Raw genomic sequence first — 14,293 nt, forward strand, 5'->3', positions numbered from 1 at the left:
TGTGGAGTCTCCTTCTCTGGAGATGTTCCAGCCCCGCCTGGCCGCGGTGCTGTGCCCCCTGCTCTGGGTGACCCTGCTTGGGCAGGGTGTTGGGCTGGGTGACCCCAGAGGTCCCTGCCAACCCCTGCCATGCTGGGATTCTGTGAAAGGCTGAGGGAGCTGGACCTGTTCAGCCTGGAGAAGAGAAGGCTGCGAGGGGACCTTCGAAATGCCTCTAAATATCTGCAGGGTGGGGGTCAGGAGGACGGGGCCAGACTCTTTGCAGTGGTGCCCAGCGACAGGACAAGGGGCAATGGGCACAAACTGAAGCCTGGGAAGCTCCAGCTGAAGATGAGGAAGAACTTCTTCCCTCTGAGGGTGACGGAGCCCTGGCCCAGGCTGCCCAGGGAGGCTGTGGAGTCTCCTTCTCTGGAGATATTCCAGCCCCGCCTGGCCGCGGTGCTGTGCCCCCTGCTCTGGGTGACCCTGCTTGGGCAGGGGGTTGGGCTGGGTGACCCACAGAGGTCCCTGCCCACCCCGACCATGCTGGGATTCTGTGATTCTGTGATTCTGTAATCCCGGGGAGAATTTGCGTCTGATGCTCCCAGTGTGAACTGGGTAGAACAGTGAGCGCCGAAACAGCTTGGTTCCGCTTACCCAAAGACGAGAGTTTCTTTTATTGCTTAGTATGTCTGAAGGCATAATTAGCTCTAATCTTTAAAAGCTAAAGGCCGAGAGATCCCGTTAGAACCCCGGAGTCGCCGACCCGTCGTGCGAGCGGCTCAGAAGGCCATGCCCCATGCTCACGCGCCCGAGCCTGCCGCGCTGGCCAAGCGCGGGGTCCGTGCGGTGGCTCTGCGCTGGCGGGGCTCTTCTTGTTTAGGTTCATTTCAGCTTGGCAAATCGTTACATCTCTTTTTTTCTAAATTGAAAGCATTTTAACTACCAATTTCTCCAGCAATTGCAGGTGTATTTTTTTTCCTTTACTTTTTTAACGGTTTTATTTTGTTGCATGCTGCTAAACAGTTTAGAATGTACCCTCAGCAAGTCTGCTGACGACACCAAACTGGGAGGTGTGGTAGATACACCATCAGGCTGTGCTGCCATTCAGCGTGACCTGGACAGGCAGGAGAGCTGGGCAGAGAGGAACCTGATGAGGTTCAACCAGGGCAAGGGCAGGGTCCTGCACCTGGGGAGGAACAACCTCATGCACCAGTACAGGCTTGGGGTGGACCTGCTGGAGAGCAGCTCTGCGGAGAGGGACCTGGGTGTCCTGGTGGACGACAGGTTAACCATGAGCCAGCAGTGTGCCCTGGCTGCCAAGAAAGCCAATGGGATCCTGGGGTGCATCAAGAAGAGTGTGGCCAGCAGGGCGAGGGAGGTTCTCCTTCCCCTCTACACTGCCCTGGTGAGGCCTCATCTAGAGTACTCTGTCCAGCTCTGGGCTCCCCAGGCACTGGAACAGGCTGCCCAGGGAGGTTGTGGAGTCTCCTTCTCTGGAGATATTGCAGCCCCGCCTGGACAAGGTCCTGTGCAGCCTGCTGTAGGTGACCCTGCTTGGGCAGGAGGGTTGGACTAGATGACCCACAGAGGTCCCTTCCAACCCCTACTCTTCTGTGATTCTGTGATTCTGTTAGCACGTTAGTCAAGATATCTGTATGTCAGTTCTGGGTGACATGAGCTGCCAGGGTTGACCTTCAGCCGAACGACCCTCAGAGTGATTTTCTTTTTGGAGCTGCTGAAATAAAGCCGTTGTCGAAGTGCGAGGTCACTCCTTCTGCTTGCCTTCTGCAGCACCGTCCTCGGCATCTCCTCCGAGACGAGGCTGAGAAACCCAGCCAGGCATTTCTACTACAGCAGTTGAAGGAAATCTTCATCTCGATTCCAGAGTTGCCCGAGTGCCTGCCAGAAAAGTACAGGTTCCGTCATCATCGCCTTTGTTTCGCTGTAAGAATCATAGAATCACAGAAAGTTTTGGGTTGGAAGGGACCCCCAGAGGTCATCTAGTCCAACCGCCCCGCAGCGAGCAGGGACACCGCTAACGAGATCAGGGTGCTCAGAGCCCTGTCCAACCTGGTCTTGAATGTTTCCAGAGATGGGGCCTCCACCACCTCTCTGGGCAACCCGTTCCAGTGCTCCCCCTGCTCCCCTGCTCCCTCGGCTCCGGCTCCGGGCTGCCCCGGGTGTTTTCCTGCGCTGCCTCGAAGCGCGGTGCTCCCAACCGCCCCGTCCTGCAGCCACCAGCGAGGGAGGAAGGCGATAAATCAAACAGCAAAGGGCTGGCTGGGCGAGCGAAGGTCTCTCCCGTGCGGTCCGACGGACGTGGCGAGCCCAAAGGCACGTTGCAGCTGCACGGGCAGCGGGGCTGCCCCAGAGCGGGATCGGCCGTGTCCGTGGATGTTCTCGTTGTTCATCTGACACTGTGGTGAAGGACAAACATTAGCCATAATATAATTAAATATCAGCTTAGGCACCTCAGCAGATGCGTACTGGAAGCCAGTGGGATTTCAAACATATCCCGCCGCTGTCGCACCCGGAAAGGTAAATGACCCTTGCAAGAGGAGACATCCAAGGAAAAAAAGAAGTAAAAATATTTTGGGCGTCTTCACCTTTCCGTTGTTTTCCGTCTCATGTAGTGTGCAGAGCAGATGAGAGCGACGAGTCCTGGTGCTGCTTCGGTGGGGGATGGACTTCCACCAGCTTCAGTGGTCCAGGCTTGCGCTGGGTGGTGGCATCAGAGGGTGCGTGGTGGGGTCTAAGGACCGGGGTGCCAGGAGAATCGTGGTGCTCCTTCCACCGCCGCCTTCAGAAGCGCTGGGGAAACGCATGAAGGAGACTCCACAACCCCCCTGGGCAGCCTGTTCCAGTGCTTCATCACCCTCAGAGGGAAGAAGTTCTTCCTCGGGTTCAGCTGGAACTTCCCAGGCTTCAGTTTGTGCCCGTTGCCCCTTGTCCTGTTGCTGGGCACCACTGGAAAGAGTCTGGCCCCATCCTCCTGACCCCCACCCTGCAGATATTTAGAGGCATCTCGAAGGTCCCCTCTCAGCCTTCTCTTCTCCAGGCTGAACAAGCCCAGCTCCCTCAGCCTCTCCTCGCAGGAGAGATGCTCCAGTCCCCTCCTCATCCTCGTAGCCCTGCACTGGGGGGCTGTGGAGTCTCCTTCTCTGGAGATATTCCAGCCCCGCCTGGCCGCGGTGCTGTGCCCCCTGCTCTGGGTGACCCTGCTTGGGCAGGGGGTTGGGCTGGGTGACCCACAGAGGTCCCTGCCCACCCTGACCATTCTGTGATTCTGCGATTCTGTGGCCTGGGGCCAAATCGTGCTTCAGTGGCAGCATCTGAGGCCGCGGTGGGGGTCAATGCGCTCCTCTGTCCAGGAGGGTCAGGCAGAAAGTCCGCAGCGTCCCCTGAGTCGGGGCTCTGGGAAGGCAGGGCTCGAGGCAGCGCCGTGGTGAAACTGCTTCTGTCAGTAGTCGTCCCTCGGCTACATCCCACCTTAATATTTGCAGCAATTTACTGCGATTTTTCTGAAAGAATTAACCACTCATCATCTTAATTAAATCCTTGTTAGAGAAATCTTACTGCTTCTCTCGGCTGCTGTTGGCAGGGTTTATAAATATATGTAAGGGCTGACTGACCACTGGGTTGGGGTGTGCAGATCTACGGGGACCCAACACCTTGTAAAATGTCATCACATCTTGCCAGACCGACATTTCTAATTGACCTTTAACATAATTAGAGTTTGGTTGTCATTTCGTGAGACCCCACCTGGAGTCCTGCGTCCAGCTCTGGAGCCCCAACACAAGAAGGACATGGATGTGTTGGAGCGGGGCCAGAGGAGGCCACGGAGATGATCCGAGGGCTGGAGCACCTCTCCTCCGAGGACAGGCTGAGGGAGCTGGGGCTGTTCAGCCTGGAGAGGAGAAGGCTCCGGGGTGACCTTAGAGCAGCTGCCAGTGCCTGAAGGGGCTACAGGAAGGATGGAGAGGGGCTTTGCACAAGGGGGTGCAGTGACAGGACAAGGGGGAACGGCTCTAAACTAACAGAGGGCAGATTGAGATGAGATATTGGGAAGAAATTCTTCCCCATGAGGGTGGTGAGGCCCTGGCCCAGGTTGCCCAGAGAAGCTGTGGCTGCCCCCTCCCTGGCAGGGTTCAAGGCCAGGTTGGATGGAGCTCTGAGCACCCTGGGCTGGTGCAAGATGTCCCTGCTGATGGCAGGGGTGTTGGAACCAGATGATCTTCAAGCTCCCTTCCAACCCAAACCATTCTAGGATTCATTTCTTAGAAGAAATGCTCCTGTGTCAGTGGCACTTCCAGTAAGGAGTGTAAAGGAGCCTCTGTCCCACAGACCGCAGCTGTAGCAGGCTGCAGGCAGATGTTCCTCCAGAATTCATTCTTGCAGCTGGAACGTGGGGCTGCACTGGATGCCTGCTTGGGTTATCTCTCAGATCGGGGTTTGTGAGGTTTGGCTGACAACGTCTTCCACTCCGTCTCATCGCCTTTCATCTCAGAGAACTGTTCACGTTTCACCTGGCAAACTCCTCTCCCAGCCAAACCACCAGCAGGAAGCAGCGAAACCCGGCGAGAGCCCCAGCTGGCGCCGTGCCCTCGGGCCGAGAGCGCGGCGTTCCGGTGGCCGTGGCTCTCCTGGCTGCCGGTGCCCACAGCTCCACGCCAGCACTGGCGAATGCCCGAGGGCTTTTGTCACTGCCCTTTGGTTACGTTTCTGTCCTTAGTGCTTGCTGTCAAGGTGGTGTCTCCAGCCCGTCTCTGGTATGCCTCGTTGGGTCCTGCTCACTGTTTCTACTTCACAAAAAAGAGTCTCCTTCTCTGGAGATGTTCCAGCCCCGCCTGGACAAGGTCCTGTGCAGCCTGCTCTGGGTGACCCTGCTTGGGCAGGGGGTTGGGCTGGGTGACCCACAGAGGTCCCTGCCCACCCCGACCATTCTGTGATTCTGTGAAAGGCTGAGGGAGCTGGACCTGTTCAGCCTGGAGAAGAGAAGGCTGAGAGGGGACCTTCGAAATGCCTCTAAATATCTGCAGGGTGGGTGTCAGGAGGACGAGGCCAGACTCTTTCCAGTGGTGCCCAGCGCCAGGACAAGGGGCAACGGGCACAAACTGAAGCAGAGGAAGCTCCAGCTGAACCCGAGGAAGAACTTCTTCCCTCTGAGGGTGCCGGAGCCCTGGCCCAGGCTGCCCAGAGGGGCTGTGGAGTCTCCTTCTCTGGAGATATTCCAGCCCCGCCTGGCCGCGGTGCTGTGCCCCCTGCTCTGGGTGACCCTGCTTGGGCAGGGGGTTGGGCTGGGTGACCCACAGAGGTCCCTGCCCACCCCGAACAGTCTGTGATTCTGTGAAACCCACTGAAATTCGTTTCTGTCGGATACTGGCCCACAGCGTTCCCTAATCTTCAGCTGACCCAGGAAATCCATATTTTCACACAACAGCGCACAGCAGCCCATCGAGTGTTTGAAACTCGGGGTGCCTTCCTGGGTGCGCTGCTTTCTGCGACGATTTCTGCCGCTTCTCTCCGGGAGCACGCTTAGGACTGAAGGGCATGAAGAGGGCTGATCTCAGCTCCACCTATTTTTCAAATTACAGGAAAGCCTGAAGCGAAGGCAGAACTAACCGTAGTGAAATTCTCTTTAAAGGAAGCAAACTCAGCTTGTTAAGTCTTGTCCTTACGGGAGCCAGAAGATTTTTCTACACGTGCACGTCTTTGCACGCAGCCCAGCGTGGGTGTAACACAAAGTTCTTACAAGGATGTGACCTCTCTGTGAGCCTTTGGTCTGAGGACCCAGGGGTGCCTTCACCCAGGTTCACCCTCCCATCCACCCCCCTTGGCTGTGGGTTGGGGGCCCACAGATGAGCTCAGGCAGCTGTGACTTGGTTGGCTTCCTCAAGTTCTCCTCTTTGTTCTGGAGAATCCGTTGTGGTTGCAGCTGTGGGGCCGGCGCGGCGGCCGTTGTGGCACCGAGGGCTTTGACGCAGTCGGAGGATGCGCAGGACACCCTGCTGCGGCTTTACCGTGTCAGCTCCAGGCAGGAGTTGTCTTCCCAGGTGCGGCGTTTGGCCTGGGCTGCCATTCCTGGTTGTAAAATACTAGTTTCACAGAATCCCAGGATGGTCGGGGTTGGCAGGGACCTCTGGGGATCCCCCACCCAACCCCCTGCCCAAGCAGGGTCACCCAGAGCAGGGGGCACAGCACCGCGGCCAGGCGGGGCTGGAATATCTCCAGAGAAGGAGACTCCACAGCCCCTCTGGGCAGCCTGGGCCAGGGCTCCGTCACCCTCAGAGGGAAGAAGTTCTTCCTCGGGTTCAGCTGGAGCTTCCCAGGCTTCACTTTGTGCCCGTTGCCCCCTTGTCCTGTCACTGGGCACCACTGGAAAGAGTCTGGCCCCGTCCTCCTGACCCCCACCCTGCAGATATTTAGAGGCATTTCGAAGGTCCCCTCGCAGCCTTCTCTTCTCCAGGCTGAACAAGCCCAGCTCCCTCAGCCTCTCCTCGTAGGAGAGATGCTCCAGTCCCCTCCTCATCCTCGCAGCCCTGCGCTGGACTCTCTCCAGTTTGCCTTATTCGAAGACAGGATGGAAATGAGAATGCGAATAGAATACGAGGCTGGGGCAGAGCAGCCTGTGTTTGGCTCCACGTTCCTGTTTCCCACAGAACTCGCAGTCTCACCAGTGCCAGGCTTCAAAGAGGATGTGGTTTGCGTTCGTGCCGTTCGAGCGTCTCAAACCCAGCAGCAGTCGATCTATGTCTCTGCCCGTGGTTGAAATGCTAAACCAAACGGAATCAGAGAATCACAGCATGGTCGGGGTGGGCAGGGACCTCTGTGGGTCACCCAGTCCAACCCTCCCACTGAAGCAGGGTCACCTGCTGGTGACCTGAAACTGGTGCTTTCTTCACGTTTAACAACTGCGAGCAAGGATTAGCTTCAGAAGGACAGAGGCACGGCGTCTGTCCCACCGAGGGTTGTGCTTGCGGCGGCGGGGGACTGGGAAGGTGCCTGGCTCTGCCGTGCCCAGACTGTCGTCCCGGTGACGGTGACAGCCCGGTGGCTGCCAGCACGGTGCTTTCCCCGCAGAAACAGCCACGAAGCGACGTCATTTCGCTCTGTGTCCCCCCGTGGAGAACAACGTCAAACAGCCCGGTGTCCTGGGGGGTAGTCTGGGCCCGGTGAGCAGTTTTGAGGTTTGGCTGCTGTTGGGTGGTCGGCCCCACAGCGTGCGGAGCGGTCAGCGCGGATGCGCTGTCGGACTCCGAGATGCGTCAGCTTCCCAGCGTCCCCGCTGCGTCCTCGTGCAGCCGCCGTGGATCCCTCTCCTGGGGTGACGCCGGTCGTGTAGATCGCTGCGGGTTCTACGTGTGGAACGTGGGGAAGCTGAGGAAGCATGGGCTGGATGAGTGGTCGGTGAAGTGGATAGAGAACTGGCTGAATGGCAGAACTCAGAGGGTTGTCATCAGCGGCGCTGAGTCTGGTTGGAGGCCGGTAACCAGTGGTGTCCCTCAGGGGTCAGTACTGGGCCCAGTCTTGTTTAACTTCTTCATCAACGACCTGGATGAAGAGTTAGAATGTACTCTCAGCAAGTTTGCTGACGACACCAAACTGGGAGGTGTGGTAGATACACCAGCAGGCTGTGCTGCCATTCAGCGTGACCTGGATAGGCTGGAAAACTGGGCAGAGAGGAACCTGATGAGGTTCAACAAGGGCAAGTGCAGGGTCCTGCACCTGGGAGGAACAACCTCATGCACCAGTACAGGCTTGGGGTGGACCTGCTGGAGAGCAGCTCTGCGGAGAGGGACCTGGGTGTGCTGGTGGACGACAGGTTAACCATGAGCCAGCAGTGTGCCCTGGCTGCCAAGAAAGCCAATGGGATCCTGGGGTGCATCAAGAAGAGTGTGGCCAGCAGGGCGAGGGAGGTTCTCCTTCCCCTCTACACTGCCCTGGTGAGGCCTCATCTGGAGTCCTGTGTCCAGTGCTGGGCTCCCCAGTTCAAGAAAGATGAGGAGCTACTGGAGAGAGTCCAGCGGAGGGCTACGAGGATGGTGAGGGGACTGGAGCATCTCCCCTACGAGGAGAGGTTGAGGGAACTGGTCTTGTTCAGCCTGAAGAAGAGAAGGCTGCGAGGGGACCTTATAAATGCCTACAAATATCTGAAGGGTGGGTGTCAGGAGGATGGGGCCAAGCTCTTTTCAGTGGTGCCCAGTGACAGGACAAGGGGCAATGGGCACAAACTGGGGCACAGGAAGTTCCGTCTGAACATGAGGAAGAACTTCTTCCCTCTGAGGGTGACGGAGCACTGGCCCAGGCTGCCCAGGGAGGTTGTGGAGTCTCCTTCTCTGGAGATATTCAAGACCCGCCTGGACAAGATCCTGTGCAGCCTGCTGTAGGTGACCCTGCTTCGGCAGGGGGGTTGGACTAGATGACCCACAGAGGTCCCTTCCAACCCCTACTATTCTGTGATTCTGTGATTCCTTCAAAAATTTACTCCTTTTTTAATGTTTTACTTGGTGTTTTTGTCCTTCTGTTCTCTGGATTGTATTTCTCTGAATTTCCGCACGAGGCTCTGACCTCAACTCACCTCACTGAGGGCACCGTGCCGGTTCCTGCCCTCCAGCCAAGCGTGAAGCTGCTCCCTGCTTGCTGCCCGACCTTGCAGAAGTTCTGCTGACTTCTTGCCCGACTGCCGTTTGATTCTGCTTCTTCCCTTCTGTCCCACCCCGCCCTAGAGTTGTGCCAATTCTTTGTTTTTCAAACAACAGCCAAAGAATTTTTAGAAGCCTTTTGTTGGAAATCTCTGGAAGCGTGAGCGCGCGCTTGGCAACGGACTCTCCTCTCTCCAGTTCTCTTTATCGATGCATTCGGAGAATTCCGATGAGTTTTGAGATCTGCTTTTCCTCTCCAGGTGCTGCTCAGACTCTGAGCTTTTCCAGCTTCTTCTTCTTGAGCTGCAGTTTCAACGAAATCCAGAGACAAACGCAAGTTTAGGAACGTTCTTCCTGCTCCTTCAAAGTACGGATACGACCTTTGCCTTCCAGGTCTTGGTGTGACCTCAGGGGTTCTTTGCCTTTTAAGCGTAGTTCTGCCAGCTGTGCACTGTGTCACCTGGGCACGGGCACGCGTCAGCTGGAGAGGTGCTCAGCGTGTCACAACTGCCTGTTTCTCACCGTGCCTTTTTACTGTTGTTTTTAATGTGGTCTCAGAGTTGGGTATTGTCTTTGTATTGTGTTGGCTCTTGTTCAACTTCTTCATCAACGACCTGGATGAAGAGTTAGAGTGCACCCTCAGCAAGTTTGCTGATGACACCAAACTGGGAGGAGTGGTGGACACACCAGCAGGCTGTGCTGCCATCCAGCGAGACCTGGACAGGCTGGAGAGCTGGGCAGAGAGGAACCTGATGAGGTTCAACAAGGGCAAGGGCAGGGTCCTGCACCTGGGGAGGAACAACCCCAGGCACCAGGACAGGCTGGGGCTGAGCTGCTGGAGAGCAGCTCTGCGGAGAGGGACTGGGAGTGCTGGGGGACGACAGGGTGACCATGAGCCAGCAGCGTGCCCTGGGTGCCAAGAAGGCCGATGGGATCCTGGGGTGCGTGAGGAGGAGTGTGGGCAGCAGGGCGAGGGAGGTTCTCCTGCCCCTCTGCTCTGCCCTGGGGAGGCCCCATCTGCAGTGCTGTGTCCAGTGCTGGGCTTCCCAGTTCAAGAAAGATGAGGAGCTGCTGGAGAGAGCCCAGCGGAGGGCTGCGAGGATGAGGAGGGGACTGGAGCATCTCTCCTGCGAGGAGAGGCTGAGGGAGCTGGGCTTGTTCAGCCTGGAGAGGAGAAGGCTGCGAGGGGACCTTCGAAATGCCTCTAAATATCTGCAGGGTGGGGGTCAGGAGGACGGGGCCAGACTCTTTCCAGTGGTGCCCAGCGACAGGACAAGGGGCAAAGGGCACAAACTGAAGCAGAGGAAGCTCCAGCTGAACCCGAGGAAGAACTTCTTCCCTCTGAGGGTGACGGAGCCCTGGCCCAGGCTGCCCAGGGAGGCTGTGGAGTCTCCTTCTCTGGAGATATTCCAGCCCCGCCTGGCCGCGGTGCTGTGCAGCCTGCTCTGGGTGACCCTGCTTGGGCAGGGGGTTGGGCTGGGTGACCCACAGAGGGCCCTGCCAACCCCGAACAGTCTGGGATTCTGTCTTACCTGTTGTGTATGCCTCAAAAAACCTCACTCTTTTTGTTTGATGACCAGGCCACATGTGAGAATTCTACGGTTTATAATTTGTTGTTACTAATTCTGTGCATTTTATGGAAAGGTTGGTCTCTGATGCTCACTGTCACCGCGTTCTTTTCGGGAGATTCTTTCCTCTCTGGACACTGAGCAGGCTCCCGCTGTGGCTGCTGCTGGGGAAGAGCTGTTGTCATCCTCTCCTACCTCATTTCTGTGGCGGGAGGACACGGTCCAGCCTCGTGTGTCCCAGAACTGGTTGCCCCAGGAAGCAGTGACCGAAACGGTCTGCAGGGGCATCTGCTGGTTAGCCTGGGTGGTGGGGGTGCTCCCCGCCCCGACATCAAACACGCTTGTACTCTGCCTTTCGTTTCCTTCACCTTACAGTGGGCATTATTATCTCTGCAGATCACAGAATCACAGACAGCATCCCGGCATGGTGGGATTGGCAGGGCCCTCTAGGGACCCCCCACCCATCCCCTGCCCAAGCAGGGTCACCCACAGCAGGCTGCACAGCACCGTGGCCAGGCGGGGCTGGAATATCTCCAGAGAAGGAGACTCCACAGCCCCTCTGGGCAGCCTGGGCCAGGGCTCCGGCACCCTCAGAGGGAAGAAGTTCTTCCTCGGGTTCAGCTGGAACTTCCCAGGCTTCAGTTTGTGCCCGTTGCCCCTTGTCCTGTCACTGGGCACCACTGGAAAGAGTCTGGCCCCGTCCTCCTGACCCCCACCCTGCAGATATTTAGAGGCATTTCGAAGGTCCCCTCTCAGCCTTCTCTTCTCCAGGCTGAACAAGCCCAGCTCCCTCAGCCTCTCCTCGGAGGAGAGATGCTCCAGCCCCCTCCTCATCCTCATAGCCCAGACGCACGGGCAGGTGTAGGTACAGCCCAGGAACTGGCTAACTTGTGTTGCTTGGTTTTTCACGGGCTGCCTCCGCAGCCAGTCTCACCGATTCACCCTCGGGGTGCCGCGCAGGCGCAGCCGTAGCTCTCCGGTGCTCCTGGCTGTGCCCGCGTCGCGTCTGCTTTGTCACGGCCGTGGGGCAATGGAAGGCGTTCCGGTCATCGCCCTTTTGCTTCTGTCTTCCTTTGTCGTGCTGTTTCAGCCTCGGCAGCTGAACAGCTCTGACCAGCCCCGGGGTGCTGCCTGCCCGGCTCCGCGTGCAGGTACGGCTGGTGGCTTGGCCCTGGCCACTGGTACCTGCGTGCTGAGGCACCAGAGGCGAACCCGTGGTGGTGAGAGACCGGGACCGAACGGTTTCCCCGGCCGGCCGCGTGGCCCTCACCCCACTGCTGCCAGAGCGGAGTGTTTTCAGTGTCCCGTGCCAGGCGGGTACGTCCAGGCTCCGTGACCAGCTGTTACTGAGTTCCCCTCCCCGGTTTGTCGTAACGAGAGCATTTAGAAGTCTAAATGACCCGAAAGCGGAGGCTTCAGGGCTCTGCGTGGCTCGGACTAGGTTTCTTTAAGCGTGTAGGCTCACCCATGGAGAACGTGCGTTCATTTACTGGGATCATAGAAATTATAGAATCATAGAATCATAGAATCATAGAATCATAGAAAGTTTTGGGTCGGAAGGGACCCCTAGAGCTCATCCAGTCCAACCCCCCTGCAGTGAGCAGGGACATCTTCAACCAGATCAGGGTGCTCAGAGCCCTGTCCAACCTGGCCTTGAATGTTTCCAGGGATGGGGCCTCCACTACCTCTCCGGGCAACCCATTCCAGTGTTTCACCACCCTCATTGTAAAGAATTTCTTCCTTATATCCAGCCTAAACCCACACTGTTTTGGTTTAAAATCATTCAGGATATGCTGCATATTCCCATATTTCTTTTTAGTAAGGAATGAGTGACGTTCTGCTTCCTTTGCATGGCGTTCATCTTCCCGCTCTTGCGTGGGGTTCAGACTGGATCTGATCGGACGCTGCTGTCGGTCGGGTGGCTGGCCACAGGACGTTCCAGACGAAGACGACCGTGGCTTGGGTCTGCATTTCCAGATGGAGCTGAACTGGCAAAGCCTGCGTGAACCCGAAGCGTCTTCCCAAGCTGCAGAATCACAGAATAGTAGGGGTTGGAAGGGACCTCTGTGGGTCATCTAGTCCAACCCCCCTGCCGAAGCAGGGTCACCTACAGCAGGCTGCACAGGACCTTTTCAAGCTCTTTTCAGTGGTGCCCAGTGACAGGACAAGGGGCAATGGGCACAAATTGAGGCACAGGAAGTTCCGTCTGAACCCGAGGAAGAACTTCTTCCCTCTGAGGGTGACGGAGCCCTGGCCCAGGCTGCCCAGGGAGGCTGTGGAGTCTCCTTCTCTGGAGATATTCCAGCCCCGCCTGGACAAGGTCCTGTGCAGCCTGCTGTGGGTGACCCTGCTTGGGCAGGGGGTTGGACTAGATGACCCACAGAGGTCCCTTCCAACCCTGAACATTCTGGGATTCTGTGATTCTGTGATTCTGTGACCTTGTCCAGGCGGGTCTTGAATATCTCCAGAGTAGGAGACTCCACAACTGTTGCTTGATAGCAGGGATTTACGAGAGTAATCAAAAAAGAGATGGACAAGAGATGAAACATCTGCAGTTGGTCACGGGAATTGCTGTTGGCTTTCCGAGGAAAACAGCTGCCTTGGTGGGGGGGAGGAAACAGAAACGGCTCTTCCTGCAGAAAGTCAGATCTGCTGCTAGAGGTGCAATTTTCATGAGCCTCATGAGGGGATCTGAAATGGTGAGGACTGGCTGACGAGCTGCAGGCCGACGTAGAAAGGTCAGATTATGTACGTATTTTTATTTTTTTCCCTCCTAGTGTCATCTAGACTGTCTCAGACGTCCTCTCCTCAGTCAGGCTGCCCGTCCCCGTCCATCCAGACAGGCAAAGTCATCTCCTCGTCCCAGAAGCACAGCAAGAAGGCACTCAAGCAGGTAAGCAGCCGAGTCTGGAGCCTGGTTTGGGGATTGCTGTGATTTTATTTCCCTGGTAAATCGTCTTTCTCAGTGAAGCTGCTCTCCGCAGGGAAGGAATTCAGGACTTCCTGGCTCTCTCGTAGTAAACAGGGCTTTGCTAAAACCTCCCCCTCTCGTAAGGCAGTGCGGAGTATCGTGCTGCTTGGTTCTTTGCTTTCTCCCTAAACAAGCATCTGGAGATTTTTTTACTGTTTAGAGGCCGGGTATGAGATGTTGTTTTTTTCCAGCCAGCCTTTTGATGAGCGTGCTCAGCTTCCTGTAGTCCAGTTTAGTACATGGAAGGTCTTTTTGGGGAATGAATCAAATCCACCGCCTGCTTCCCCTGGTGAGGGCGAATACTTTCCCTGAAAGAAGAAGGCTGCGAGGGGACCTTATAAATGCCTACAAATATCTGAAGGGTGGGTGTCAAGAGGATGGGGCCAAGCTCTTTCCAGTGGTGCCCAGTGACAGGACAAGGGGCAATGGGCACAAACTGAGGCACAGGAAGTTCCGTCTGAACATGAGGAAGAACTTCTTCCCTCTGAGGGTGCCGGAGCACTGGAACAGGCTGCCCAGAGGGGCTGTGGAGTCTCCTTCTCTGGAGATATTCAAGACCCGCCTGGACAAGGTCCTGTGCAGCCTGCTGTAGGTGACCCTGCTTCGGCAGGAGGGTTGGACTAGATGACCCACAGAGGTCCCTTCCAACCCCTACTATTCTGTGATTCTGTGCTTCTGTGATTCCGAGGGAGTCGGTGGATGCGGGGTGTGTGTAGCGTGGAGGGAGGAAGGGGAGGGAGAGCGCGCCGGCAGGCGTTGCACCTCTGCTCGGTGGTGAGGGAAAGAGGAGGATGGAGTATCTTCCGTGCTGCGGGAGTGACTGCTGGGTGCGGGTGGCAACTGCGTGCGTGCGGGGCGGGATGGGTGAGCGTTTGTGCTTCAGGTGATTTGCTGCTTGCAGTGAAAAGCGCGAGATGAATTAGTCCTGCGAGTGCCTTGTTTGCAGGTGTTTTCCCAGCTGAGTTGTTCAGCTTTCCATCGTCCTGAGAAAGGAAATGCTGTGTCAGGGGGGGATTTACTCCTTAGTGAAGCAAAATCTGTGCGGACTCAGGAATCAAGCTGCAGAGGAGGTGCTGGTCTGGGGATTAGGGAAGCTTGTCGCAGACAGATGAAATCAGGATGTGTTCCAG

At 56.9% G+C, this 14,293-nt stretch overlaps 1 protein-coding gene across 2 annotated transcripts in view; it reads left to right on the plus strand.

The window, feature by feature from the left end:
* Window positions 1-14,293, plus strand: part of ASXL2 (ASXL transcriptional regulator 2) — a 113,413-nt gene that overhangs the window by 64,632 nt on the left and 34,488 nt on the right. For both annotated transcript variants that reach the window (XM_075415132.1, XM_075415131.1), the window contains one exon: window positions 12,970-13,085. In XM_075415132.1, coding sequence (XP_075271247.1) covers window positions 12,970-13,085 — 116 coding nt within the window. The remainder of the gene's footprint in view (window positions 1-12,969; window positions 13,086-14,293) is intronic.

This window comes from Opisthocomus hoazin, chromosome 2, assembly GCF_030867145.1.
Source record: "Opisthocomus hoazin isolate bOpiHoa1 chromosome 2, bOpiHoa1.hap1, whole genome shotgun sequence".
Classification (NCBI taxonomy): Eukaryota; Metazoa; Chordata; class Aves; order Opisthocomiformes; family Opisthocomidae; genus Opisthocomus; species Opisthocomus hoazin.